The 26,256-nt window shown below is 43.1% G+C and overlaps 2 protein-coding genes across 7 annotated transcripts in view; one reads left to right on the forward strand and one right to left on the reverse strand.

Annotated features, from left to right (window-relative positions):
• Window positions 1-8,895, forward strand: part of CASP8 (caspase 8) — a 46,449-nt gene extending 37,554 nt beyond the window's left edge. For 2 of the 6 annotated variants that reach the window (XM_067026565.1, XM_067026566.1), the window contains exons 7-10: window positions 1,659-1,744; window positions 3,350-3,491; window positions 5,610-6,111; window positions 7,255-8,565. In XM_067026565.1, the coding sequence (XP_066882666.1) occupies window positions 1,659-1,744; window positions 3,350-3,491; window positions 5,610-6,111; window positions 7,255-7,390 (866 nt within the window). In that variant the 3' untranslated portion in view covers window positions 7,391-8,565. Of the gene's footprint in view, window positions 1-1,658; window positions 1,745-3,349; window positions 3,492-5,609; window positions 6,112-7,254 lie in introns of all 6 variants that reach the window. The other 4 variants (XM_059053445.2, XM_067026568.1, XM_059053443.2 and 1 more) reach the window with 3 other exon arrangements.
• A 1,475-nt stretch (window positions 8,896-10,370) lies between these two features.
• On the reverse strand, window positions 10,371-25,890 carry FLACC1 (flagellum associated containing coiled-coil domains 1). The gene is given in 9 exon segments (XM_067023285.1): window positions 10,371-10,374; window positions 11,655-11,764; window positions 11,869-12,027; window positions 15,152-15,214; window positions 17,866-17,964; window positions 19,787-19,852; window positions 21,519-21,612; window positions 22,770-22,903; window positions 25,843-25,890. Coding segments are annotated over 9 exon segments (777 nt in total).
• Between the last annotated feature and the right edge of the window lie 366 nt (window positions 25,891-26,256).

Raw genomic sequence — 26,256 nt, forward strand, 5'->3', positions numbered from 1 at the left:
ATAATGACAAAGTAAAGTAAAAATTATATTACAAATAAAAGCATAAAAAAGAAAAGAAATAGTAAATAAAAATTAAAAGAATAATAAAAAAACAATAGAAGAAAGTGAAAAAAGTAATAGTAATATTAATATTTTTCTGTGGCCTCACCTGTCAGTGTCCTTGCTCCCACAGTGAAGTGCAGCCAATCCCTGCCTGCCCGGGAAGTCCTCCAGTACTTCTAGGTGGGTCTCTGGACCTGCTGTGGGCTCTGTGGGGCCAGCTCAGACTCTGACCTCGCCCAACTCTGGCGTGTACTTGCCCCCAAAGTCCACAGTTGTCCCCAAAGTCCACAGCCTCAATTGCAGGAACATTCATTGTCTATTCAGATATTCCACAGATGCAGGGTTTACCAAGCTGATTGCAGGGATTTAATCCGCTGCTCCTGTGGCTGCAGAGAGAGATTTCCCTTTCTATTTTTTGGTCCCACTGCTCCTGGAGTTCAGCTTTGGTTTTGGTCCCGTCTCTGCATGTGGGCCACCCTCAGGCATCTGTTCCCCACCCAGGCAAGAGGGGGCAAAAGCAGCAGCTGATTAGGGCTCACTTGCTCACTCAGGCTGGGGAGAGGGAGGGCTACAGAAGTCACAACTGTGACCACTTCTGCATCTTTTTTTTTCCCGTTTTGTTTTAATTATTTATTTATTTATTGGGGTATAGTTGTTTTACAATGTTGTGTTAGCTTCTACTGTACAGTGAAGTGGAGTTCCCTGTGCTATATAGCAGGTTCTCATTAGTTATCTATTTTCTACATATTCGTGTATATATGTCAATCCCAATCTCCCAGTTCATCCCACCCCCACTTTCCCCGCTTGGTGGCCATACATTTGTTCTCTACGTCTGTGTCTCTATTTCTGCCTTGCAAACTGGTTCATCTGTACCATTTTTGTAGATTCCACATATATGTGTTAATATACAATATTTATTTTTCTCTTTCTGACTTACGTCACTCTGTATGCAAATGACATTTGCTTGTTAATGGACCTGTTCTCCTAATAGCACTGGCTACTTTTCACCTTCTCTGCACATTGGAAGATATAAAAGGCATTGTCAAAAGACAAAGTCCCTGCAGCCCCAGGCCAGCATGTTTGAAATAGGGGCAGAGTTAGTGATAAGATTTTCCCTTATTCTGTGAACTTCGAGGATATTATGTTCAAGGCGGTCTGTAAATTTTCTTTTTTTTTTCTTTCTTTCTTTATTTTTTTAAACAAACCCTGACTTTATTTTTTTTTTAATTAATTCTATTTATTTTTAATTTTTAAAAAATTTTTGGCTGCATTGGGTCTTCTTTGCTGTGCATGGGCTTTCTCTAGTTGCAGCATGTGGGGGCTACTCTTCATTGTGGTGTGTGGGCTTCTCACTGTGGTGGCTTCTCTTGTTGCAGAGCATGGGCTCTAGGCATGTGGGCTTCAGTAGTTGTGGCACACAGGCTTAGTTGCTCCACAGCATGTGGGATCTTCTCAGACCAAGGCTTGAACCCATGTCCCTTGCATTGGCAGGAGGATCCTTAACCACTCAGCCACCAGAGAAGTCCTGTGAATTTTCATTTTAAAAGGGACCTTGTGTTGTCCTGGGTGCTACATCTTTCCTCACCAAAGCACCTTCCCTGCCTGTGTCATTCCAGATGTTTCACAGTTGCTCATGAGGGAGGGCTCCCTTGAAATGCTGGCCATGTCGGACTCTCCAGGAGAAAAGGACAGTGAGTCACAGGTACCAGGAAATTCCCATTCCTTTTCCCCTTTGTGCTGCAGATTCTAGTTATTGTGTTCCTGAGCTTTTTTTAGCTTCCAGATAAACCAATAAGGGACGGAAACTTATTGAAAATGTTGAGAGCTGTAGAAAAAAATTCACAAAAGCACAAGTTTAAAATGTGACTTTGGAATTTTGAAAAGGTGATCTCTTTGGTTTCCCATGTGTTAAATTTCTATTTTAAAAGCAAAGATGTTGGAATAGTTGGAGGGCAGAGGGGTGGGGAGCCTCCAACCTGATTTCAGCAGCTGCATCAGCCTAAATGGGAGAGGGCTTTGGGATAAGAGTCAGCAGGATTAGGAAAAGCAAAGTCTTCTTTTAGCTTGGCATTTCAAAACAGTTTCTCCTTTGTGATTAGGTGTAAGCAGCACATGCTCATGATCTAGTTGTCTCTATCATCTCATCCCAATGAGCTGGCCCAAGAATTGCCTTTCTAGATATCACTTCTGTTTCTGTAACTTTCAGCAATTTACCACATGGTGACTCAGCAGTCCATTCACTCTTCCTTGTGGTGGGAAGCAGAGGAAACCCTGTATACCTAATGTCTAGTGGGAGACTTGAAATTAAGCTTAGGAGAGACCTTTTATTATTGGACTCCTGAGCAAATTACCAGACCTCTCAGTCTGAACATCAAGGATTAACTGAAGTCATGTGGCACTTTGTAGACAGTAAAAGCACTCTGCAAATGTCATCCCCATCCATCAGCTAACGACACTGAGTGCAAGAGAGATTCATTAACTTGTCCAAAGTCTTAAGGTTATTAAGTAGTAGAGCCAGGAATTTGGCCCCCTAGTCTGGGGCGCTTTTCTCTACCTTGAGGAATTGCATGGATTTCCCAATAAATGATAAATATCTCAGCACTGAAACAACCCCAGGGAAGTCAGGAGGTCACAGGGTCACCTCTGATTGATACTGTCAAGTAGTAGAGTCTGGTTACTGTAACCTGTAGCACAGCCAAGACCTGCCTGCCCAGCACATCTGTCTCCTCGAGTCATTGTGGTCCTCAGATCCAGATTAAGCCATCAGCTTGAAAAATCCTGGGACCATGCTATGCTGTGTGATGGGCAGGCCCTCACCTGTTAGCCCAGAAGCATGGATGAGTTGAGCAGAGAGCCGAGGGAATCACAAGGTCTCAAAAGGGCAGCCCAAAGACAGCAACAAGACAGTAATTCATCCAGCAACTCCTGATCGAGCTCTCACAAATTAATAATAATCCTAGTCCCTGGCACAGATGTTCACTGCCTTGAGCAGAAATGAGAATAAATAATACCAATACAATGTGGTGACAACACTATTAATATAAGTGCAAATGCTCAGGAGGCGCAAGTATTGGGACACTGACTTTCCACACTAACTGTGGGGAAGAAGTCTGCGATCCTTGTCGGGGAATGAGTGGAAACTAGTTCCTTAGGGGAGCAGTGCCAAGTTGGGGTGAGGCTATGGAAAGTGCACTTGCATCCCAGTTTGGCTTAGGTGATGCCTAACCTCTTACTAGGGAGTTGTTTGTTCACATCTCAAGTGTTTGATCCACAGAGTCAGCTCCTGGGTTGGATTTTTGTTTTCCAGACATCGAACGCAGTTTACCGAATGAAAAGCAAACCTCGGGGATACTGTTTGATCTTTAACAATTATGATTTTAGCATAGCAAGGAAGGATGTGCCCAAACTTCACAGCATTAAGGATAGGAATGGAACAGACTTGGATGCAGGTACAGTAGAACCCAAAAGAGAAATGAAATATTCCTAATATCTATGTTTTTGTCAAAAGGGGAGAACAAAAGCTGTATCAACAGGGCCACGTGTTTCAAAAAGATGGATATAACCGTATTTCCCTGTGGAGGTGAACAACATTCTTATATACTTGTTAGTTTTCTGCTTTTGTTCTTTTTAAAATTAATTTTAAAAATCAAAGCAATGTATATATAAAGATAAAATATCAAATCTCACTAAAAGGCTTACAAAAAGCAACAATAAACTTTGTTTTTAATTCAACTAAATGAATAGAGCCTCTATAGAGTGTATTAGGTGTTGGGTGAAAACATTGCTTTGGTATCAAGACCATTTATGGAAGTTGTGTTTATAAAAGTTGGGCTAGGAGTGCAGCAGAAATTGAGTCCTTAACAGAAATAGCATTTTCAAATGTTAAACTAAACAGATAGTCTTTGGCTCAGCCTTTTTCAGTTAAGATTGAGAGCTTACAAGTTAAATGAAAAATAATTTCATGTGAATAAATAAATAAAATAAAATAAAATCACGTGACCATAGAAATGGCTACAACTAAAAGCAATAAAAGAAATAATTCAACCATTGTGATATTAAGAATTTTTACTTGATCAAAGAATTTTTGAAAATGGTGTTTATGAGTCATAACATCAGGTAATTACTTAGTTTTTAAATAAAGTAGTTTAGAAAATAAGATAGGTTGATTTTAATCATCAGGACTCTGTGAATGGTTTCTGTTAACATTTGTTTATTCAAGCAAACCTATTCTAAGGTTTTAAAAAGCCACAGAACTTAAGTTCACTGACTACATCATTCATCATCCTATATCTTGGTATTGAAGAAAAGGTTTTAGGCCTTCGATTTTCATTTACTTAATATTTACCATTAAAACATTTTTTATTAAAATGGCATAGATTGTATTTCTGATCAAGGGTATAAAGTAGCAGTATGTAGGATGAATAAGTTTAGAAATCTACTGTACAGCATGATGGCAATAGTTGATAATGCTGTATTGAACATGAGAAATATGCAAAGAGACTATATTTCAGGTGTTCTCATCACACACATACACACACACACACACACCATGCAAACAAAAGGTAACTGAGTGAGGAGATATATTATTAGCTTAACTGTAGTAATCATTTCATATCATAATGTTGTACACCTTAAATATATGGTATTTTTATCTAAAATAATCGGACAAGCAGCCTGAAAAATGTTGAAAGACTTTGACTAGATCAATTAGAGCATTTGGGGAAAAATAATGTTAAGCATGTAGAAAACAAAGCAATGAAAAAATAATGCTATTGCTAATTCCAGGAAAGACAAAAAGTTTAATAAGAAAGGAAGCATAATTAAAGAATATTATGTTTACATAGTATTAGTAATACATATATTTCTATTGCTTCAACTAAAAGTTGTAAATGTATAAGAACACCAAGCACTCATCGCCCACAATAGGAACTCAATACAAAAGTCTAAAATTTATAAACTAATAAATAGAAATGAGCCCAAATTCATTACAAAATGGAGGCTAATACCAAAAAAAAAAAAAAAAAATTAAAGCTAATAGTTGAAAGTGGTTACCTTCATAGAAATGGCTGGACAGAACATGACTGGGTAAAAGGAAGGAGTAGAGGAAGGTAGCTTCTTTGACATAAGTCTTTTAGTTCTACTTGACTTTTAAAACATTCATATCTCGTATTTTGATGAACAACTTTGAGAGGATTCAGGATAAAATAAGTATGGATCTTTTATTAAAAATTTTCTTTTGCTTTTTTCTGATTATGTAAGTATTATTTACTTTTTAGACTGATTAGGTAGTAAGCCTAAATAATAACTTACCCATCTTGTAGACTAGTTGAGAAAAGACAACAGGCCAACAATAGCAGTCTCCCCTTTCTCTTTTGCCTCGGGGCTGGGAAATATTTGCAGCTAGTGGCAGTAAATATTAGAAGTCTATGGAATACAGCCACTAATATAGAGGGTCTTGTTTTTAAGTTCTGGTTCAGATTCTTATCTGATCAATGTTCTCTCTAGTCCTGGGTTGTGGTCTGGGAATTCTTGCGGTGTAATATGACTTTTCTTGTTTCACTTTTCAGAGGCTTTGAGAAAGACCTTTAGTGAGCTTCATTTTGAGATAGTGCATTACAAAGACTACACTGCGAAGAAAATCTGTGAGGTTCTGAAATCCTACCAAAGCATGGACCACAATAACAAGGACTGCTTCATCTGCTGCATCCTCTCCCATGGAGACAAAGGCATCATCTATGGCTCCGATGGGCAGGAAGCCCCCATCTATGAGCTGACCTCTTACTTCACTGGTTCAAAGTGCCCTTCCCTTCTTGGCAAACCCAAAATCTTTTTTATTCAGGCCTGTCAAGGGGATAACTACCAGAGAGGTATAGCTGTTGAGGCTGACTCAGAACAGAAGGAAGCCTATTTAGAAATGGATTCATCACTTCAGAAGAAATATATCCCAGATGAGGCTGACTTTCTGCTGGGGATGGCCACCGTGAACAACTGTGTTTCCTACCGAAGCACCATGGAGGGGAGCTGGTATATCCAGTCACTTTGCCAGAGCCTGAGAGAAAGATGTCCTAGGTAATTTTTGCTTATTCAACACTTCATTCATCTTTAAATGTCTAGCTGTGGATCACATAACTGTAATCCTCAGGTCAGTTGCAGAGTGGGAAAGAGGGCAAGTTTACCGACGGAAAAAACTGAAATACTTACTGAGGAGTTTCTTTTATGTAGTACCTCAAAGGACAGTCAGCATATCGTAGAGTGGGAAAGATGGCAAAATCATATAGTTCATCTCGTCTTTAGGCAGAAACATGACTGAACCCACTCAACTAGTTTGGAATTTCCATGTTTAACATCCTCCAACCCTGTCAAAAGTCCTATAATAGCTGACCAACCTCGGACCCTCTTGTGGGAGATAAGTGCTAAAGATCAAAAACTTTTTCTATTCCCACAAATTTGGCCTGCTTTGAAGCCCACAAAATGTGGGAAAATAACTTTCCCTCATTTATTATCTTATGTTTCCTTTATTTAAATGATGGTTTTGTATAGCACAGTTCACCAAATGCACACACAACCAGCAGATAAATAGCAAGGAATCCTCTGTAGGTTGCTTCTAGTTCTGTGTCTCATTATGTTTTAAGTGTATGAAGCACAAGAATTTCCCATGGCAGATAAAGGACTGAACCATAACATCCACACTACATTTTCATTTTGTAACTTAGACCACGAATCCTGCGAGGTTCCAAGGGGTTAGCTACAGAAGTGAATAAACAGGTTGCCCGACTAAACTGATAAGAGAAGCTGGTGAGAAAGCAGTGGGGTGGCTGCAGGAGACTTTCAGTTTCCACTTGCCTAAAGTTTGATGCGGCCACAGATAAATCCACAGAAGCAATGCCAATTTGAGGCAGAGGATGTTGGGGGGCGTTGAGGCGATTGGGGGTAAGTGACACAATACATGGAGCAGAGTGAGGTACAAATAGGTCAGGAGGCAAAGAAACCAAATCTGATGTTGACAGTGAAGTTTCTGATGGTCATAAGATATTAAGCTCTGAGACAACTTCTTTACCTAGAAAGCTGTGGTAGGTCTTGGTTGAACATCTTGTTATTTCAAATGCCTGTTGTTTTGAGGGAAATAACTATCACTAATCACAGCAGATGATAGGGTTTACCAGTTGATTTTTCCCCCCATAGATGGTCACAAGGTTATGTTATGTTTTTCAGGGGTGAAGATATTCTCGCCATCCTCACCAAGGTGAACTTTGAAGTAAGCAATAAGGATGACAAGAAAAATATGGGCAAACAGATGCCACAACCTTCTTTCACACTGAGAAAAAAACTCTTCTTTCCCCTTAATTGATGCTATTGTTTAGTTGCATAAGTAAACAATAGTTAAAATGCTGCTATTTTATTCACTTTCTTTTTTTTTCTTGATATCTAGAAGATAAGGGAATAGGAATTAGAACAATATAATTTTCATGCAAATTCAGGCTAAAACTCTGGTATTGCAATAGCTAGACAGTCATAGCTGTAGACATAATTTTAATTGTGTTTTTAATTTGATGAAAAGGTTCTAAAATGAACTTATAGTAGATACAAAGAGTATAGTAAGTTTAAAAGAAATGTCAAAGATCACTGAGGGAGATATTTGTGATCTGACCTGGCTAAAAAATCCCCTGTGCTGAGGTTGAGGGTATAATGCTCTCACATCCAGCCTGATTGCTGGTGGTGAGTTGTGACAAGCTATCCCAGAAACATGTGAGCTTCCTCTCCTGTGCCATGAGCAGACTTTGTTTTTCAGTGGTGAAAGACACCACTGTTCAGACTTAGATTTCAAAAACCTAAGCATGATTTTCCTTGTTTTTATTACTCATAAGTACAGTATTCAGCTCACTTTTAAGAGGAATGATGTTAATTGGATATTGGGCTTCCCTGGTTGTGCAGTGGTTGAGACTCTGCCTGCCAATGCAGAGGACACGGTTTTGAGCCCTGGTCTGGGAAGATCCCACATGCTGCGGAGCAACTAGGCCCGTGAGCCACAACTACTGAGCCTGTGCGTCTGGAGCCTGTGCTCCACAACAAGGAGCCTGTGCTCCTCTCACTGCGACAGTGAGAGGCCCGCGCACCGCGATGAAGAGTGGCCCCCGCTCGCCGCAACTAGAGAAAGCCCTCGCACAGAAACGAAGACCCAACACAGCCAAAAATAAATAAAGAAGGAAGCTTTCATTAAAAAAAAAAAAAATTAATAAACAGAAACCTCAGTTAAATAGAGTAGATAGACCAGAAGGGGGAGCTCTCATGCCCTGAGATGGTAGCAGAGCCCAACAGGAAGAAAGACTCTTATTCTTTCCTGGTAAGAATTCAGCCAATGAAAAGCCAGAGACTCTTTGTTTACTATGGCCCTCCCCATTTACTTTTACCCTCTGTAAAAACATTCTTCTGTTGCTGTGTGGGGCCTTGCATATGGCTTGCCATGGTTGCAGACCCCATATTGCAATTTTTTGCTGCTCCCCAATAAAACCATCTTAACTCGAGAGATAACTGGCAGTCTGTTTGTTTTAGGTCAACATTTTTGGTGGTCCATATGGGGACCAGAGAAGATCCTCAATGGCTCTGGGCTGGTGGGCAAACAAGTGTGGTACCCACAATCAAGCCCACTGAGTTCACTGTTTTCCTCAATGACCCTGGAGTTTGAAGGTACATCTTTCTCCTGGATCTGAGCTCATGCGCTCTTTGCTGTTTGAAGTTCTCCAGGCTTTATTCAGGATCTATTTTAAGGTTTTATCTTTCTTGTTAAGGCCTTGTTCTATGTGCAAGTACTTGTTTGGCACATTGGTCTGATTTTGAGATTAAACTGTTTCTACTGAAGCTGGTTGAGAAGTTGTCAGCCCATTCCTTTGGGAACAGGAGCTGCTTCACTGAAACTGTGTCAGTTCAACTGTTGGCCCATTCCTTTGGTACAGGGGCTGTTCTCTGGAAACTGGCTGAAAACCCTCTTGTCTGGCTCCTCTGGGATCAAGCTGTTTCCTTAGAACTGGCTGGTATTAGCTTGTAGGCTATGTGAGTTGCAAGCTGTTTGAAAATTATTCTTTTATTCCAGAGAAAAACCTCTGAAAAATGGGACCCCAGTTATCTAAATATTTTTCTGTTGCCCCCCACCCTCACCACAGGGACTCCAGCCAATTTTATGTTTAAAAACTGTGGTCCTTCCTCATGTGCATTTCTAGCTAAATTGACTGACCCACAAAGGCAAGTTAGGATCTCAACAGCCATCACAGGGAACTTTTGAAATCCCCAAACTTAATTTTCCTAAAACCAAATTGGACCACAACAGTTCAAAAATTTCTAGAACTGAGTGGAATGCTTATTTTGAGGCTTCCAAATACTATCAGGAGTCTAAAATTGCCTCTCTGCAAAATAAGATCTTAAGGTTAACCGAGGCAAACAAATAATTAAAGAAAGATAAAATGGCTCCTGAAGCTTTAGGCTCTTGTTCTTTGGCTTCTTTGTCTCAGGCTCCATCTCTGACCCCATCTTGAGTCTCTCCCTTGGCTCTTTGTGACCAGGCTCTGCCTCTGGCACCATCTTCCTCCTTCCCTTCTATGCTGCCTGTACTTCCTCTACATCCTTAGTTCCCCTATGCTAATTCCTTTACTGAACTTCCCCTTCTTTCTGAAATTCTCCCCACTCCTTTTCCCTCTGAACTTGTCAGAACCTGTCCCTTTAAAATTAAGCTGTCTGAGGATCCAGAGCCTTAATTTCTCATACTCCTTGGACTAAAGCTGAACTGTGAACCATAGTCAAAGATTCACCCAAAGTAAACAAAGACCCTCACAGATTTGCTCAGGAATTTACTATAGTCATTTGAACTTACTGACCTGGTTTCTCTGACTTATATCAGATAGTTCATATGCTTGTTGGTAAAGGTCAGGCCCAGCATTTGATGAAAACTGCTAATTGAGGAAATCCTGACAGGTCTCTAAAATTACAACCAAGAAACCTGCTAACTTATTACATGGCTTGAGCCACCACTAGGCGACTCCATCATGTGACTCCTAGGGCTTTTCCAAAGCCTGTTGATTGGAAGAAAATTCAGGCTTGCACACGAAAATCTGACAAACCTATTCATGATGATTACAATTGACTTCAGATTGTTTTTAAAGAAAATTCTGGTCTTTCTATAGAGGTTGATTCCACCCAGGAAGCTTTTAATTCTATATTTATTAATGGGTTGAACTGGGATCTTTCCCTTCTGTAAAAAGGACCAGACAGAATGGGAAACTACATCCACTCTGGATTTAGTGAATCTGGTAAACCAGTGCTCTCACACTCTAGATGACTCACCTGTAAGGAAGACAGCCAAAATTCTTAATCTTCAACCCCAGAAAATGGAGTCTCCTTAATGAGACCAGAACCCTCCTAGTTTCTCCTGTTATTGCAAAGAGCCGGGACTTTGGAAAAGAGATTTTACAAATTCAAGCACTTCAGGTACAGTTAGCCCTCTAACCATCCTTTCCAACACCCTCCCAATTCTCAGTGATGAGGCTCCAAGGAACTACAGGGGCTCCTCCCAATCCTCCCTCTTAATTGGCTTGGAGAAACATTTCTCCAGGTTGGGGATGAATCCCTCCAGTCCTAACAGACCTCAGAGCCACACTCTCAGTGCTCAACCGCACTACTATAAAGCAGCCCCTGCCTCAGAATACTAAAACAATTCACATAGTGGGGATCTCTAATGAGCTGCAAGAGATTCCTGTCTCTGAACCTATTTCCTTTCATTTAGGTCCTTTGAGACATACACACTCTTTTCTCCTTAGTTCCCCTGTCCCTACCCATTTATTAAGCTGAGACTTCTTAGAGAAGTATCTTGCTGGAATTTCTTTCTCCCAGAAGGGGGAAATAATTCTAGAATTTGACCACAGTCATCAAACAAGCCAACCAGGTGAATTAAATGACCCTGTGACATCTTTTATTTGCTCCATCTCTCATGGCCCTAGAACTGTATTTGGAAACACTGATTATTTGTCCCTATTGAATTAGGAGCTACCATCCTCCTTATGGGCAAAATCTCCAACTGATATTGACAAAATTCACAGTGCACCTCCCATCAAGATTCAGATAAATCCCTCAATACCTCTTCCCAGAATTAATCAATATCCTATAAGTAAAAAAGCCCTTCAAAGCATAAAGCCTATAATAGAAGATCACAAGTCTCAAGGCCTTGGATTTAACAATAATTCTCAGTCATAAAACTGAATAAACCCGGAGACTCTCAGATAAACCTCCTGTGTTGTTTTGCATAAAAAACTAAGATAGGAAAGGGAGAGGAGTCTCCTAGCATCACTTCAAATGAAATTACCTCAGTAGATAACTTCTGTGGCCAGCATATCCCCCTCCTGACACTGCCTGTGCTTTGATTTCATGAGGGGATACCTAGATTCATTTTCACCCATTCCTCACCCAATGCCACACAGCTTTCAGGGTCTTAGTTCCCCGACCAGGGATCGAACCCAGGGCCCCTGCAGAAGTGCAGAGTCCTAACCACTAGATCGCCAGGGAATTCCCATCCCTTCCACTTTCTAAAGATAACTCAGCCACGTCTTTTTGAGCAGCATCATTCATACCTTAGATGAATGTTTTCTTCTGTCAGGTGCTGTATGGTATATTTAAAATTTTCTTCAGCTTCAGCAAGCTTGGTCTGGAGTGTTTTCTCCAGATTTGCCGCCGTAGCTTTCTGAAAGACAGGTACATTTTAATAGCCGTCTTTCCCAAATTAGAGTCACCCAGAGCAGAGGCTTCCTCCCTCCAACTCCTATCCCCACTCCAGCCAGGACTCACCTCTCTCTGGAGTTCCATCTGGGTTTGGTAGAGGGTTGTGTTCAGTGATCCTAGGATAAGAGCTTGAGCATGCAACTCTTCCTCTATGACCTGTGTAAGAAGAAATTGTTTCAGGACATCATGATGATGTCTACCCATTTATTCTCTTCTCCAGGACACCTGGATTCGAATATGAAAGCATCAACTTTAGCTACTCCTTCTCCTGCCCTGTTACTGCGCCCTGTTCATTCTACTTCGTGTCTCACTCATCTGTACCCCTTTTCAGCCTCACTATCACTGCCCCAGAACCAGCCCTCACCACAGCTCACACGGATTGTCAAAATAGCCACCAGTCATCCATTCATTAAACAAGTATTTATTAAATATGACTTTCTGGAAAATGGAAAACCATAGAGACAGTAAAACGGCCAGTGGTTGCCAGGAGTTAGGAAGGGAAGCAAGGGACGAATAGGAGGACTGAGGACTTTTAGGGAACAGAAACTATTCCATACAATACTGCAAAGGAGGCTACATGGCATGATGCCTGCGACAAAACCTATAGGATGTACAACACAAAGAGGAAACCCTAAGGTAAACTATAGACTTTAGTTAATAATAATGTATTTATATGGGTTCATCAACTGTAACAGATGTACCACACTAAGGCAAGATGTTAATAATAAAGGAAATTGTGAGTGTGTGTGTGTAGGGGGAAGAAATCTCTGCACTTTCTGCTTAATTTTTCAGTAACCCTAGCACTGCTCTAAAAAAAATAGTTTGTTAATTAGGGGAAAAAAACCCACAAAACCTACTACTGTATTAGGCATCATGAATATTATGATGAACAAGACAGATAAAGTTCTTACTTTTATGGGGATCCATTCTAGTGAAAGAGATGCAAAAAAAGTAAATACAATAAATAAATTGAAAACAAACCAAGGATGTGGACAGAAGATGCAGTGTAAGTGCAGGCAAGGGATAAGTGTGGAGTCTACTTTAGATAGATGCTGAAGAGACTATAAAAATGAACCAGATGGGCCTCTGCTTTCAGGTGCAGCCCCATTAAACTCCTACATGTCATCAGGGCTCTTTGCACCAAAAGAGCATTCTCCCACGATGTATAAACTGGAGAGGTACCATCATTTACTGCAATGGCATTGGGCAAAGCTCTGTACCAGGTCATTTTTCATTCTTTATTTATTCATTCAAAAATCACTTGCTATGTACTGAATGTCCGTGATATGCCAGACTCTATTCTAGAAACTGAGGAGCAGTGGCAAAGAAAATAGACAAAAAACCCTGACTTCATTGAGTTTATCAGGGGTTTTTTTGTTTTTTAAAAAATAAATTTATTTATTTATTTTTGGCTGTGTTGGGTCTTGCTGTGCGAGGGCTTTCTCCAGTTGCCGAGAGCGGGGGCCACCCTTCATCGCGGTGTGCGGGCCTCTCACTATCATGGCCTCTCGTTGCGGAGCACAGGCTCCAGATGCGCAGGCTCAGTAGTTGTGGCTCACGGCCTTAGTTGCTCCGTGGCATGTGGGATCTTCCCAGACCAGGGCACGAACCCGTGTCGCCTGAAGTGGCAGGCAGATTCCCAACCACTGCACCACCAGGGAAGCTCGAGTTTATCAGGTTTGATGGTTATTAAGTCTGTATAGAAAAATGAAACAGGAGAAAGGACATGCTGGGCAGGTTGTTGAGCCTTTAAGTAGAGTAACCCCTGAGAAGGTGGCATTTGAAGAAAGACCGGAAGAAGGTAAGGAAGTGAGCTGTGTGGATATCTGGGAAAGAGCTTTCCAAGAAGGGAAAACACCAAGTGCAAAGACCCCAAAGTGGGAGCAACCTGGCCTGTTAAAGAAACAGCAAGAAGTCCAGTGCCACTGAAGCTGCATGATGGAGGGAAGGAATAGAATGAGATGAGGCTGGGGAAAAGAACCACCAGCAGGCAGAACCATCCCTGGACCAAAACAGGACTGGGAAAATTCATGCTTCCACTAACCAGAGTATAAAAACCCCTTTTAAGACACAGAGCATTGGGTAGCTTACTCAGAGGGATACTGTCTCGGTAGTAGGGAAAAATTAGCCCTAGATCAAGACGCTTTAATTTTGCCTAACAAAGCTTAAAACCAAGGCTTGAAAAATCAAACTGTTTCCAAGTAACTGAATCCCAGAACAAAGCTCAATGATATTTAAAGGAATACAAAAATATTTAGCACCTAATAAGGTAAACATCACAATGGCTGGCATCCAATAAAAAAATTACCAGACATTCAAACAAGCAAGAAAATATGTCCATTCATGAGGAGCAAAGTCAATTAATTGAAACAGACCCAGAAATGACACAAGTGATAAAATTAGTAGCCAAGCTCATTAAAGCCGTTATTATAACACACTGGGTCTACCTTACACCAAAGCCCATCCCTTTACCTTGTGGGACATTGTGGTCTGTTTGTCCATCAAGGGTGAAGCCCTTCCTGGGCTCTAAAATATCATGCCATGCTTTCATAATGGCTAATCTTTTCCCAAACATGTCCATTCTGGATCCAAATTAAATTATCAGTGGAAGAGGAACCACAAGGCAGTTTGTGGGTTTAAACAGTTTCCCTTCTGGTGTCTCCCTCATGGAAGTGCTGAAATTTGTCCCAGAAGAAAAGTTCCTAGAGAGGCTGGGGGGTGAGGTTCACTCAGAGTTTTAAGGAAAGGCTTGAAGGCAGCATTCCCAAGGGGCAGTATTGTACTTTTCAGACTTCAAAAGGAAGAATCTGGCGTTTTATTATTTAAGGCCCTTTTGTGGTTTGAGCCTTACAAGAAATAGGAGGCATTTAACATTGAAGATCACACAGTATATTGTTCATATACTTGTTCAGATCTGGCTCTAAAAAGACAACAATGGCTTTCTTTTTCAGATAGTTCTAAAATTCTTTTGACTTATTGAATCCAGTAGGCTCAGCTTTAGATCTTCTGTTTTTTTTTTTTTTTTTTTTTTTTTTTGCGGTACGCAGGCCTCTCACTGTTGTGGCCTCTCCCGTGTGGAGCACAGGCTCCGGACGCGCAGGCTCGGCGGCCATGGCTCACGGGCCCAGTCGCTCCGCGGCATGTGGGATCCTCCCGGACCGGGGCACGAACCCGTGTCCCCTGCATCGGCAGGCGGACTCTCAACCACTGCGCCACCAGGGAAGCCCTAGATCTTCTGTTTTTTAATGGTTTGGGGAAAATTATCATAGATTCCATTTTACGGAGAGTGTATCATTTTAATGATATATTTGTAAGAGGCTAATTTCACAGGAAAAATGAAAAAACTTACCTCTTTGGTCTTTCTCAGCTCCTCTAATTGCAAGGTGTACCTTTGGTGTTGTTTTAAGAGCTCCTAAAAATAATTTTATTTGGAAAAGGTCAACACTGGGGTTCTGGCACTTCTTTCAGAAAATTAAGAAAGCCGGAATAGGATTCAGAAATATAATATTCACCAAAGTTTAGATGTTGCTTTAATGAAGCACACATTATAAACTAATGACATGACATGTTGAAGCTAAATAATGAAAATTACTCATGTTCAACCTTAGTGCATCGAGAAATATTAAAAGAAATCATATTTTCATTAAAGCCTTTTCTTTTGTTTGGGTACAGATTTAATACTGTTAATATCCAGTTCTCTACAGATTGAAGTTTATATTCATTGGAATCCCACTCAAAATACCAACAGGCTTTCTTAACAAGATAATTATAAAATTTATATAGAAATACAAAGGATATAGAAGAGCCAAAATAATCTTGAAAAACAAGAGCAAAGTTGGAAGATTTTTCTCCCTGTTTTCAAGCTACAGTAATTAAGACACTGTGTTGTTGGCCTAAATATAGACAAATAGTTGAATGGAACAAAATGAAGAGTCTACCCCTTGCCCCCTCAAATACAACAAAGACACCAAGGTAACTCAATGGAGAAAGGGACATCTTTTCAACAAATCATTCTGGAACAATAAATATCTATATGGAAAAAAAAGACCTATGGCCTTTACCTTGCTCCATACATAAAAAATATTCAAAATAGATCATAGAATCATAAAAGCTAAAATTATAAAGCTTTTTAGGGACTAGAATATCTTCATGTTCTTGGAATAGGCAACCGTTTCACAGAAGACATAGAAAGCTGTTACCATAAAAGGAAAAAATTGATAACCAACTTACATCAAAACAAAAAACTTCTGTACATGGAAAGACAACGTGAGCAAAATGAAAAGGCAAACCGCAGGCTGGGAGATAGAATTCGCAACACGTATGTCTGACAAAGAACCTGTATCCATAGTATAAAAAGTACTCCTACATACCAATTATAAAAAGATAAGCAACCCAAGTTCTTTTTAAATGGCAAAAAACTTGAACCAAAGCTTCACAAAAGAAGACATATAAATGGTCCAATAAGCATATGAAAAATTGCCTGACATAATTAATCATCAGGGAAACTAAAGTCACAATGAAATACAACTTCATACCCATTGGGATAGCCAAAATTAAAAGAGTGGTAATAGTAATTGTTGTTGATGATATGCAACAACTGGAATTCTCATATAGTTAAGATGCAAGAGTAAAATGATACAACGACTGTGGAAAATATTTTGGTAATTTGTTATAAATTTAAACCTATCCCTACTCTAGAGTCCACTAATAACACATCTAGGTATATACCCAAGAGACATGAAAGCATATGTCTACAAAAATAGCTATACAAGTGTATTTATAACAGCTTTATTTGTAAACGCCAAAAAAATGGAAACAACCAAAATCTCCAAAAACAGAAAAATGGTAAACACATTGTGTGATATTCCTACAAAGAAATACTATTGTGCAATAAAAGGAATAAATTACTGATATGAACAATGAATGGATAAATTTCACAGAAATTATTGAGGGAAAAGAAGCTATAAACAAAAGAGCATATACTGTATGATTCCATTTATATGAAGTTTAAAAACAAGTAAAACTTGTCTATAGTTGTAAGAATCAAAAAAGTGGTTGTCTTGGGGCTGGTTTTGAGGGAGATAGGGTTTATCTGGAAGGAACACAGACGTGCTCTCTGGGTTGATGAAATATTCTAGGTCTTGATTTGGGTGTTGGTTATATGGATGAACACATTTGTCAAATCTCATCAAACACAAGTTGTACACGTCCAAATTTGCTTAGTCGAGTTTGCGACAGTGTCCTTTCTCTTCAGTTACAATCAAGGATGAGAAGTCCATTCAGAGACTGGGATTTTGGTAAATAGGGAATTTTGGGTTCTGTATATGTTTAGCATTCTATTATTTCCTGTTAATTACAATTTTCAGCCCAATAACCCTGTGGTAAGACTGCCTTGTTTTGAAAACAATACGTGTTCTCTTTAGAGAACTGGAAAGCAAGCAAGGTACAAATACCATCTTTTAAAAATGTAAGATAAAAGAAAGGAAGGAGATTATAGAAATTCTCCCTGTGGCGATTAGTCTGTAAACTCAGAATTCTGAAGGGTACACACTTTGTCCTTCCCAAAGGCAGCATAAATAATGGGATAAATGGCCCACACAACGCTTACAGGTTTTAAGGCCATACAAATCACAGTGCGCCCATTAGAATTTAATGAAACACCATCATTTTACAGGTGAGGGAACTTGTTGAATTGTAACAGTATTACGTTTGTAGACCTTTTATATATACTTTAAACAGTGTTTTCACATTCTTATCACTCTGATAAAGGCAGGTACTCTTGTCCTTGATTCTCAGATGGGGAAACTAAGAAGGAGATGAAGGGACTTGCTCAGACCCCAAAACTAGGCCACAGACCCTTCAAACTTCTGGGGGTAGGGAGGACATTGCTTGACATGGTTTCCCTTTTTTCAGTTTCATTCTCAACCACTTGCTCTTCCTGGGCTGGAGAAGGAAACCCTGAAAGCCTAGCCAGAGTCTGGCCTAGCCGTGGGAGTTCCTCTGTCCTAGATCTGCAGGGTCAGCCTCCACCCCCTCATCAGGGTCATTCTCCCAGGTCCCAACCGTACCTAGTTTATCCTGGGCAGCCAACTTCTCTGCCTTCAAGGCTGCTTTGTAGTTTTTCTCCAGCTCACTGAGCTGTGCTGCGGGAGTCTCCTCGAGCTCCCCGTGGGACCCCAGGAGAAGGCCACAGTCATCCGTGAAAAGTTTACCTGACCCCACCTTCCTCCCTCACGCAGGCAGTTGGTGGGCAGGCTGCGGGGCCCTCACTTCCAGACACATTCTCCCGACATCCATCCAGAAAAGGTTGAGGAGGTCCCTGTTTTCACCATCCGCTATTTTGCATGGAGACATCAGGCGGCCATGGATGCCCCCCAACAGCACAGTCTTTGCTTACAATCCTTTTGGGAAACTGTGGGCTGATTAACACCCAGGATAATTTTAGAGCCCAAGGTCTCTCCAGCCTCCATTCCAGGTGGCAGACGTTGGCAGTGTTCAAGAGGAATGTTAAAATAAAAGGCCATATGGGACTTCCCTGGTGGTGCCGTGGTAAAGAATCCGCCTTCCAATGCAGGGGACGCAGGTTCAATCCCTGGTCGGGGAACTAAGATCCCACATGCCACGGAGCAACTAAGCCCTCGTGGCTCAACTAGAGAGCCCGCGTGCCGCAAACTACAGAGCCCATGTGTTCAAGAGCCCGTGTGCCACAACTAGAGAGAAGCCCGCGTGCCACAAGGAAGGGCCCATGTGCCTCGGTGAAGATCCCTCGTGCTGCAACTGAGACCCGACGCAGCCAAAAATAATAATAATAAGTAAATAAAATAAATAAATATTAAAAAATAAACTAAAAGGCTGTATGAGCTGTCAAGCCAAGAAAAGACACGGAAGAACCTTAAATGCATATTGGTAAGTGCAAGAAGTCACTGTGAAAGGGCTACAGGCTGTATGATTCCAACTATGTGACATTTTGGAAAATGCACAGCTACGGAGGTAGTCAAAAGATCAGTGGTTGCCAGGGGTTAGTGGGGAGAGAGGGATGAATAGGCAGAGCTCAGAGGATTTTTAGGGCAATGAAATTATTCTGTATGATTCTATAATGGCAGATACATGTCACTAAATATTTGTCAAAACCCATAGCATGTACAGCATCAGGAGTGAATCCTAATGTAAACTGTGGACATTGCGGTATAACAGTGTGTGTCAGTGTAGGCTTCACTGATTGTAACAAACGTCACGTGTTGGTGTGGGATGTCAGTGATGACAAAAATTTGTGCAGGTATGGGGCCCGGGGGTATGTGGGAATTCTCTCTACTTTATGCTCTTTTTTCCTGTGAACTAAAAACTGCTTTAAAAAATAAAGTCTATTAGTAAATAAGTCAATTAATTTTAAAAAATTTTAAAAAGCAAGTTTGTGACACTTGGGAAGACTTCTCTCCAGCAGGACTACTGGGGTTGCTCTGGTGCCCAGCAGGAGGAGTGGAAGGGGACTTTGTGGGTTTTCTCACTCTCACAGACAACACACCTCCTTTTTCTTCCCCTTGGTTTGTCTCTGCAGCTCTGGCTCCTGCCCTTCCCATACCTTCTTCCCATTTTGCCCAGACCTTGACCTAGTAGCCAGGGACAGTAGAGGTGAGAGGAGGAAGAGGAGGGGTGTGGAGAGAGACCAGGCTGAGAACAACAGTAGTTTACCATGGAAACCTCCTAGAGAACCAAAAAAACAGCTCTTCTCAGCAATCAACTGAAAGGGAGATTATAATTGAAATGAAATTTGGATGAGAAATTACAAAGCCAGGAATAACCTTCTCCGGGCTGTATTTTAGTGACCTCAGATCCAACCATCCTGCTCTCCAGACATGTCTCTTATCTCCCCTACCCCTTGCCACCCAGTTCCATTTGGCGTTGTCTGAAATCCCAGTGAACTGAAATCCTGCAAGGATGCAGGAGCCTTAGGACCTTCAGTACACAAGAACTTGTGCCAGAAAGCATACCTCCTCTTGCTTTCAAAGTTCTTCTGCATCTCAGCACAGCGGAGATCCATTTCGTTGGAGGGCTAGAAACGAGGCTGGCATTTACAAGACAGGATTGAGGACCCCACTCCCACTCCAACCTGCAACTTCTGAGAAGCCTTCCCATTCACGGGGTATGCGCCTCTCCCCAAGCCTCTCCCGTTGTGTTCGGCAGTGCCAGAGAGCAATCGTTACTGAGGAAACGGGACAATTCTTGTCTCGCTCTATGTTGTCTGGTACGTAATCAGTTCACAAAGGGTGCATGGAAACCATCCCTTTCACTATTTTGTGGGCAGGTCTGGTCTCTTTGGCTGGACTGTAATATCTTTGTAAGATCATGGCCTTTGGATTTTTGGATACGTAATTCAATTGAGCAATTGTTTATTGTGCAAAGGGCTTGATCTGGAGGAGCCAAAGAGGCCTGAGACTCAGACCCTGCTTTGATGAACTTAAAACCAGTGTTAATAAATCCTCACTGGCAGAATGGCTCTGTTTCCGGAAGCAGGAAGTGCTCAGTTCCAGGTGAACCTCCCTTCTAACACACACATCGGGTCCTCTGGCCAGTGCCTCAGGAGGAATAGACACCGCCAGCCGAGACAAGGGCTCGGGCCAGCACCCCCCCCCCCCCATTCTGCACAGTCACACAACAATGTAGGGTGTTCACAGCTGGGAGAATTTTAAGAATCACAATCTGAGGTCCCTCGATGGAAATAATCTCTAAATATGTCTTCAGCAGGGCTGATGCTTCAGTGACTGAAAGTGTGCATTTTGCCCAGTAACCCACCACAGATGAGGTGAGTGATCTCATGCAAATTATTTAACTTCCTGAGCCTCAATTTCCTTTCTGTAGAAGGTGACCATGAACTTGGCAGGGTTTTCTGGAAGGTATAGGAATGAATCCTCAGAAGGGAAGGTCTCAGCCTGAATCTTACGCTGGGTCACTATAGGATTCAGACACATCTGGTGTGTATCAGAGGGCGAGCGGCTGGCCTGCTGGGAAGTCATCCTTCACACGTGGGTTTGGTAACGGCAAGCGAGGCGGGGTGCGGGTGGGGGCGGGTGGTGGTGGCAGGAGGGGAGGGGCAGATGGGGAGGAGAGGGGAGGAGTTGGGAGGAGATCTAAGGATGGCTCTGATGTCTCATTCCAGTCCAGGCCACCAGACACCTCTGCTTAGGGAGGAGAAGAAAAGTCCGTGACAAAACGAATGGTGAATTTTAAAGGAAGTGTTACCAGAATCCCCAGGGAACACGAAGGGTGCAAACTGAAATCAGCAGATTCTGGAGAGTGGACTTTGGCAGTTTCATCAGCAACAGGAAGTGGTATTGGAGGCTTCTGGGCAGCTTTTGAGCAAAACTGAAGTCCTGGTCACGCTGACGCGGTTACCAAGAGCCTCAGCAAGGTCTGAAATTTAACTCATTGCACAGGCCACAGCCAGCCCTGCTGGAAATGGCTGGCACCCCCTAGTGTGGAGAGGACAGTGGTATCGAACATGCCAGAGGCTCCCCGAGAACTCCCGGAAATTGAGTTAGGCCTAGAGGAGGGACCTGAGTTTTTGCGATTATGGATGAGGATGGAGTCAGGGCTGTTGCCTGGACAGCCTGGCTCCCAGGAGGAAGGTGCTTGGCCTTGCCTGGAACATAGCAGGTGATCTGAAACTATTGGCCTTTCCCCTTCCCAAAGAGATGTCGGTTAACTCAAGGACCACTCACCAGTGTCTGGGCAGAACAATGGTCTCTGTTCATTTGCTCTATTATCGCTGTCAGCTCTGAGATCTGTTCTTCTAGGTCAGTAATGATAGCAGTCCTGCAGGACAAGTAATCCGTGATCCATGCACCTTCCATGCCGTGCCAGTCAGGGCCCTCCCTGGGCATGGCTGGCTCTGGCCTGGTGAGAGCCAGGCCATGTTCTGCACCTGCTCCATCACCATGGGGGGTGGGGGGCAGAGGGTGGTTTGGAAGAAGGAATTTGGCAGTAGGGTGGTTGAGCCTCACATGGAGCCCTTTTGGGTAATCTTGGCCAGAAGTGAGCAGGGGTGGTTTGGTGACCCACTGACTAGAAGGGAAAGAGGAGGATGCCAGAAATCTATTAGGATTTGACCCTGACTTGGTAAAGATACTTGAAATGGAGGAGGGAGAAATTCAGAGGATTAGGAAATTAGGTGGAAGAATAGGATTGATGCTGACAGTGACTCATAGACAAGGAATGGGCCAGAAACAGGACGGAGAGGGGATTTAAGAGTGTGGATTTCAGAGTATATTTACAGATTTTTGTGTTTCTGAGTCTGGGGACTCCATGAAATCTGTAAGTTTACTCAGCTCTGTTTGGCTGAGCTGGAGTGAACAGGGTGGCAGGCAGTGCAGCAGAGATGAGGTCCTTGATTCCTGAGAGTGAGGAAAGAAGAGAGAGGATGTAGGAGGAGATGGGGAAGGAGGAGATATGAATGAGAGGTTTAGCAGGTAGCATGAAGAGGCTGTGGGGCCTGACTTCACATGGTCCCGGAGGATAGAGAGTGGGTGGGCCTTCAAGGACAGAGGGGATGGCAGCGTGCCCAGCCGGGATGGAGTCAGACCAGAACCTTCCACGCTGCACCTCTCAGAGGCGTAAACTGAGTGGTCTCTTTCGACTTCATGGAAAAGAGATGCAGTCTCTGGCCTCCCAGAAACCCTGACCTTACTCTCAGCTCTCGCGCTTCAAGTTCAGACTATTTTATGAACATTGCATCTACTCATTACCTCCAGAAAAAGCCAGTCGCCTTTTGTGTGAGGGACACCCATGCAGTCATTCTCCAGATCAGCTGCCTGACTCGTCTGTCTGCCTGACTCATACGGGCTCAGAGCAGAGGTGGGTGCGCAGAAGAGCCGGCGCCAGGCTGAGGAGTGAAGGGCGTCAAGTAAGGGGTTCGTCCTTGAGGGCAGGCCGGGGTGGGGCTGAGGAGCTAGATGCGGGTCCAGGGACATTACCTGGAAATCCTGACTTTGCCCATGTTCTCTGATTCCGAATGCTTTTTCCTATCAGACATCTCATCTCCCAAGGTGACGGAAATCTGCTCCCTGTTCTGAACGAAGCGGTAGCCAGGTGACACGTTTATTACTTCCTGGGCATCAAGGTGGAAGATAAGGTATAGTGCAGGCCTGGAGTGCTGAGGTTGCTCCAATCTTCTGCTAGCGCCCTACAGGCACGTGAGGTGGGATGCCAGGGCCCAAGTTCCCCCCGTGCCCTCCCCCAGCTTTCCTCTCTCCTCACCCCCAACCCCAAGACTCGGCTGGCTCCTGAGCATCCCCATAGGCCTCTCAGATTCAGCACGTGCACAAGCCGACCGCTGACCCCTGCCGCCGCTCTGCTTCCCAGCCCACATCCTCCTCTGCATTCTCCCTCACGGCCAGGGGCCAGGAGGCGGCCAGGCATTGTGGAAACCGCTCAGGTTTGGGAATTAGATGGGCCTGAGTTTAAATCCTGGCTCTGCCCCCAGCCATAGGTATTCAACATCTCCGTGCTGCAGTTTCCTTATCAGAAAATGAGGATAATACCTCTTCTTCAAACAGCTTTTTTTGAGGAATAAACAAAATAACATAGGAGAAAATGCCTAGTTCAGTTGCAAACAAAACAAAACAAAAAACCCCCCAAAACATTCTAGTCAGTTCCTCCATACCCCACTAGACACCAAATCATTCATCTGGGCAGGGCTACCAGCCAGCATAGTCTAGGATAAGATGTACCATCTTGAGGTGTGCAGGACACCCCTGCAGCCCCACGAGTCCTGTCACTGCTATCTCCTAACTGTATCTCGAACTTATCCTCTCTTTGCCGCACCCCTGCCCCTGACATGACTCAAGGCCACTGTCATCTTTCTCCTTGGCTCTGGTGAACCCTTCCCAGTTGGCCTCTCCGCCTTCAGTCTGGCTCCCCTAAAGTTCATCATCCTCTCCACCTGGAGGGCTATTGCATATTTGTTTTTTTTTCCCCCTGACCATTAGGGGACTGTGTGATCCTTGCATAGGAGAGGTGGGACGGGGGGGAGAAGGGCGAGGAAAACAGACAAAAGCAGAAAGCAGTAAAAAGCACCAGTAATAGCCCACCGGAGGGTCTTTTTTTCTAAAATGTAAATCTGACCTGGTCCTGTGCCTGTGTCAGACCCCTAAAGGCTCCCAGACACAAAAAGGATTAGGTGCAAACTCCCAGGCAGGTGTCATGTCCTTCTGGGTTTGGTCTCCCCCTCTTTCTCCAGCACCCTCCCATCCCTGCTCCTCTCAGGTGTCCTGATGGTCCCTCCCCCACCCTTTGTGGGTTCCCAAGTGCAGCAGAGGGTTTCCTGCATCTGGGCATGAGCTATACCCTGGCCTGGACTGATTGTCACCGTCTGGTTTTCTTGGGACGCTCTTCTCACCCTACATAAGGCAGCAGAAATAGGTAATTAAATGCCCTCTCTGGAGTCTGGGTGACCTGAGTTCAAGTCTTGGTTCTGCCACTTACCAGCTACACATTAAATGCAGTAATTACAGCTCCTCCTCAGAGGATCATTGCACAGATTCAATGAGGTAAATATGTGTAAAAGATCCATGCCCGCACACAATAAACGTTAGCCCTACTGCCCTCTTCCCGTTTTTACTGACACAAGGTAATTTATTCCTAAATGGATTTTCATTCTGCAAGAGAAAGGTGTGCTCAGAAAGCAACCGGAGAGCAAAGAAAAGTTCCAAGCTTAGGAGCTGCACCCTGATCCTGCCATGTCATCTGTAAAAAGTGACATTACCTGGAGGATCTCTGCAGTCCCTTTCATCTCTCAAAATAGTCTACTTCAGGAAATCGGGAATATTTAAGGGTCCAGGGATCGTTAGTACACAGCTTGTGATGAAATGGTGGGTAGTAAAAAAGTGGGAAATCAATCCGTCGCCAGTCTAAGAGTAGAACTATTGCTAAAGCAAGGCCAAGAGACTTGGCATGAAGATCCCAAGTGCTCTCCTATGAGCACAGTGTCTAATCTTTGATGCACACACATTTTTAAGTGACATCTGTGTTGTCGGCACAACTGCCTTCGTGTTTACACTAGAAATTGGTGCTCTGGGATCCTGAAAGTGCCCCTTAAATGAATTCAGGACAAGCAAAATGGTCCTATTCTGAGATCTGGTGTTAACCCTGATTATAATTAATTTTTGTTTTCAGTTATAGAAACATGAGCATAACATCAGGTGCTCAAATGTCACAAGAGTGTTTACAAGCGAGCTTACCCGGGACGTTGAAAGAGCTGGATAAGAGTAACTAACTTCTGATGTGGTGACAAGAAACGCAAGGTGGATGGGGTCACCCTTCTTGGAATCCTCTGATGGCTTTGCATGTGTTACCGGCTAGCAGATTGCCCCCCAACCCAACCTCCCAAATTCACTGGGCTGTAGCTCGAACACCTGCTGTCTCAAAATGTGACTATACTTGGATATACGACCTTTAAAGAGGTGACTAAGTTAAAATGAAGCCACTAGGGTGGGCACTAATCCCATTTTACTGATGTCTTTGTAAGAGAGATTAGGACACACAGAGAGACCCCTGGGTGTGCAGGCACAAAGGAGAGACCAGGTGAGGAGGCGGCAGGCAGGCAGCCATCTGCAAGCCTAGGAGAGAGTCCTCACCAGAAGCCAACTCTGCCAGCACCTTGACCTTGGACTTCCAGCTTCCAGCACTGTGAGACAATACATTTCTGTTGCTTAAGCCACTCAGTTTGTGGGTGTTTTTGTTATGGCAGCCCTAGCCGCGAACACACCATCCCTTTCAGAGTAAAAGCCAAAGTCCTTACAGTGGTCAGCACAGTTTACTGTATGAGTTTCCTACTGTTACTATAACAAATTACCATAAGTTTAGTGCCTTAAAACAACATCAGCTTGTTATAGTTCTGGAGGGCAGAGTCTGAAATGGGTGTCTCTGGGCTAAAATCAAGGTGTTGGCAGGCTTGTATTCCTCACGATGGCTCTAGAGGAGAATCTATTTCCCTGCCTTTTCCAGCTCCTAGAAGCTGCCCCTGTTCCTAGTGGCCTTGTCCTCTACCTTCAAAGCCAACAACGGCATCACTCCAACCTCTGCTTCTATCGTCATGTCTCCTTCTCTGACACTCTGACTTCCTCTTTCATGTGTAAGGAGCTTTACATTTACATTAGACCCACCTGGATAATCCAGGTTGATCTGTCCATCTCAAGGTCAGCTGATGAGCAACATAATTCCATCTGCAATCTTAATTTTCCCTTGGCAAGTAACAGAACAAAGTGGTGGTTTCCAGGGATTAGGACATGGACTTCCTTGTGGGCGGGGAGGGGGTGGTGGCGTGTCATTATTCTGCTGACTACATTCAGCATCTCTGCTGCTTCTCTGAGCTCATTTCCCAACACTGTCTCCTCACTTCCTCCACTCCCCCCACATGGGCCTCTTTGCTTTCCAGGAAAAGATCAGACGTGCCAAGCAAGT

Source organism: Kogia breviceps, chromosome 2 (genome assembly GCF_026419965.1).
Source record: "Kogia breviceps isolate mKogBre1 chromosome 2, mKogBre1 haplotype 1, whole genome shotgun sequence".
In the NCBI taxonomy this organism is placed as follows: Eukaryota; Metazoa; Chordata; class Mammalia; order Artiodactyla; family Physeteridae; genus Kogia; species Kogia breviceps.